Source organism: Caenorhabditis briggsae (genome assembly GCF_000004555.2).
Source record: "Caenorhabditis briggsae complete genome, chrI, whole genome shotgun sequence".
Classification (NCBI taxonomy): domain Eukaryota; kingdom Metazoa; phylum Nematoda; class Chromadorea; order Rhabditida; family Rhabditidae; genus Caenorhabditis; species Caenorhabditis briggsae.
The window spans coordinates 12,578,540-12,582,278 of record NC_013489.2 but is presented as its reverse complement, the minus strand read 5'-3'; the positions used below and the strand labels follow the sequence as shown (position 1 = coordinate 12,582,278).

Here is a 3,739-nt window from a genome sequence, read left to right as displayed (position 1 = left end):
ACTAAATGTTAAATAATTGGATTTAACGCGTTCAGAGCTTTGAAATGAACATAAACAAGGCATACTTTGGAAAATTTTGATTTTTGGACAAAACTTGGCTTGAACTTGCCCATTAACCTAACTCGCCTGGTTTTGGTCCAATTTGACTAAATTTTTCAAAATTGAATTTAACGCGTTCAGAGCTTTAAAATGAGTATAAACAAGGCATACTTTTGAAATGTTTCATTTTCGGGCCCTTTTGGCCTATTTTCGACCCAAATCCAAAATGGGGCTTGCCTATACTCATTTTGAAGCTCTTAACAAGCTTATCTCAAAAATCAAGTTTATCCCCCACAAAACTTCTTAGTTTTCAAGAAATTCCCCAAAAACGAAACTCACATTCCATCAAATCCCACTTCATCAATTTCCATTAGTCCAAAATGTGGGTTCTTTTCGGGTTTTTTGCGAATATAAAAATGAATAGCTGAAAATCAAAAATATTGTTAATTTTTTTTTATTGTGATATATACCATTTGGATGGTCCGTTTTCAAATTTTCCACTTGAAATTTCGACTTATCGGAGAAGTTTTTGGCGACCAACGCGATAATTTTTATTCCACTTTTTCCAGTTTCAGAAATATAAAGATCTGAGAGGCCAAGGCCCATTTCTTGGATGTTTTCATGGTCCCGGGGCCATTCCTGCGCCATTTGGAATCTGAAAAATGTTTTCGTGGCCTAGAAATCCAAACTTACAGTTCTCGTGGACTAGCTTTGGCTAGTTCTTCGTCCGTGGCATCACGAAGGAGGGGATTGTTCATTTTTCTGGAAAATTTGAAATTTAGGTAAAAAATATTTTTGAAATTTTGAAAATTATTTTTTAGAATATTGAAAAAAAAGAATCATGAAACTGAATGAGAGGAACGGAAAAACAAGAAAATTGAGATAGGCTCCGCCCCTTTTTTAGAGACTCCGCCCACTTTTTAGGCCACGCCCACTGTAAGCCAATTTTTGAAGTTTTTGGAACTGTCGAATTTTTGGGATTTTCTGAATTTCTGAATTTCTAAATTTCTGAATTTCTGAATTTCTAAATTTCTGAATTTCTGAATTTCTGAATTTCTGAATTTCTGAATTTCTAAATTTCTGAATTTCTGAATTTCTGAATTTCTGAATTTCTGAATTTCTGAATTTCTGAATTTCTGAATTTCTGAATTTCTGAATTTCTGAATTTCTGAATTTCTGAATTTCTGAATTTCTGAATTTCTGAATTTCTGAATTTCTAAATTTCTGAATTTCTGAATTTCTGAATTTCTGAATTTCTGAATTTCTGAATTTCTGAATTACAAAAAAAATTCGAAAATTTCAAAAAATTCAGATAGTCGCAAATTTTGAAAAAAGTTTTGGATTACGGTAGCCTTACTGTAGGTTGTCCAATCTCAAATTCTAGAATTTCAGAGACTCGAAAATTCAAAATTCCATTAAAAAACCTCCCATAAAAGTACACACCTGTCTTTTTAGGTGAGAAAATCCAACAAATGGATCAAGAAAACAGATAAAAAAGTCAGTGAGAGAGAGAGAGAGAGAGAGAGAGAAAACGAGATTTCTTATCTGAACCACCTTTTTTTCTCCTCCTGTTTCTATCATTTTTGCTATTATCTGAACGAGAATTCATCTTCTTCACACCACCCACACAAGGTCATTTTCATCGTGTTGCATCTGCCTCCGTGGGTGGTCTTGTATCGGTTTTTTCGATGGACTGGAAATCCTTAAAATTTGGCCTAGAAAGTTTGGAAAACAACCATTTGAATTTGGCGCGTTTAGAGCTTTAAAATGAGTATAAACAAGGCTAGGTTCTTAATTTTGAAATGTTTGGCAGAAAATGGTCAGGACCATAACTCGGTTTGTTTCAGTCAAAATTGTTTGAATTTTAGAAATTTGAATATGCCACGTTTTGAGCTTCAAAATGAATATAAACAAGGCTATACTTGGAAATTTTTGATTAGTGTTCTAAAACTGGTATGGGTCATAACTAGGCCGGATTCGGTCCAAATTGAATGAAATTTAGATTTTTGAATTTATTGTGTTTTCAACTTTGAAATGAGTATAAACAAGATAAATTTCGGAAAATTCGATTTTTTTGCCCAAAACTGGCCTAAAATTGGCTTGGACCGTACCTAGGCTCATATTGGCCCTAGCTAGGGTTGGCTTGGGGGCGAAAAGGGGCGATCCCCGCCCCGCGGGTTCGGGGCGGGGATTCGCCCTCGCCCCGGGAGGCGGTATACTTTGCGTAATTGCGCGTAACTGAATGGACCAATTGACTTGAAAATTTCAGGGTAGCCTAATTTTTTTTGGTATGTTTAGAGCTTCAAAATGAGTATAAACACGACTATGTTTGAAAATTTTTGATTTTTCAAGATTTTTCGATGGACCTTGCGCCTTTAGAATAACTTTGCCTAGTCTAGACATGTTTATACTCATTTTGAAGCTCAAGACCCGCCAAATTCAAAAATGTAACAATAAATCCATTTGAAGCAAAACTGACTGAGTTAGGACCATTTTAACAGAATTGATTTTTGACCTAAAAACAGGGTGGGAGCAAACGTTTCGAAATTTTAATTCTTGAAAATTCCAATAAAACTGCAGGAAATTCTTTAAAATTGCAAAAAATCATTATTTTTTTCTGAAGAAAAAGTTTGAAATTCTGGAAGGGACACATTGGAAATAGTCAAAAAATAAGGAAAAAAAATAAGAAAAAATAGATCTACATGAGAGCAAAATAAGCTTCAGAAGCACTTTTTCTTTCCGCATAATCGAATTTTCTGAAAAAAAAAAGAAAAATTTTTGCCGGATATTTAGATTAGCTCCCCTTGGAGAGACGCACTTTCTAATAGACCTCACACTTTGAATGACGCAATTTCTCATATTGGTGGCCTAGAAATTCAAAAACGCGGCCTAGAAATTTGGAAAACAGAAAAATTCGAGTTTGGGACGTTAAGAGCTTCAAAATGAGTATAAACAATGCATACTTTGGAAAATTTTGATTTTTGGTCTTTGGGCCATAACTAGGCCAGTTTTGGTCCGAATCGAGAGAAATTATTTTTTTTGGATTAAGCGTGTTTAGAGCTTCAAAATGAGTATAAACACAACTATATTCTGAAAATTTAGATTTTTCGCTAAAAATTGGCCTAAATCTGTTTTCAACTCGGCCAGTTTTGATCCAAATTAATTGAAATTTTTTGTACTTCAGTGGCTTAAAATTCAAAAAATTTTGGCTTAAAAATTTGGACAATGAACAATTCGATTTTAGGATGGCGAGAGCTTCAAAATGAGTATAAACAAGGCGTAAATATTTTTGGAAATTTTGTTTTGGCCTTTGGGCCATAACTAGGCCAGTTTTGGTCCAAATCGAATGAAAATCAGTTTTTTGAGTTTATCACGTTACTGTCTATTCAATAAAACGTCGGAAGCCAAGGGGAGGCCTAGAACAGCAACATAGCGATCTTTCATGCAGATTTGGAGGGTCTCAGTAAGCTGAAATCATTGAAATATGTTAATTCTGAAGCGAGTTACAGTAACTTTTTCCAAAAAATCTTAATTTTTCTTTTAAAATAGGCATAACTCTGTCAGTTTTGTTCCAAATTTTTCGATTTATATATTTTTGAATTTAACAAATTTTCACCTTCAAAATAAGTATAAACATGCCTAGGTTCTGCAAAGTTAGTTTAAAGGCGCATGACCCATCTGAAAATCTCGAAAAATCAAA

At 33.9% G+C, this 3,739-nt stretch overlaps 1 protein-coding gene across 1 annotated transcript; it reads right to left on the bottom strand.

Moving 5' to 3' along the window:
- Positions 1-374: 374 nt before the first annotated feature.
- CBG26593 lies at positions 375-797 on the bottom strand (the record flags this gene model as incomplete). Its single annotated transcript, XM_045241362.1, has 3 exons — positions 375-463; positions 510-694; positions 733-797. The coding sequence occupies 3 exons, from the start codon at positions 795-797 to the stop codon at positions 375-377; spliced, it is 339 nt and encodes a 112-aa protein (XP_045100132.1).
- Between the last annotated feature and the right edge of the window lie 2,942 nt (positions 798-3,739).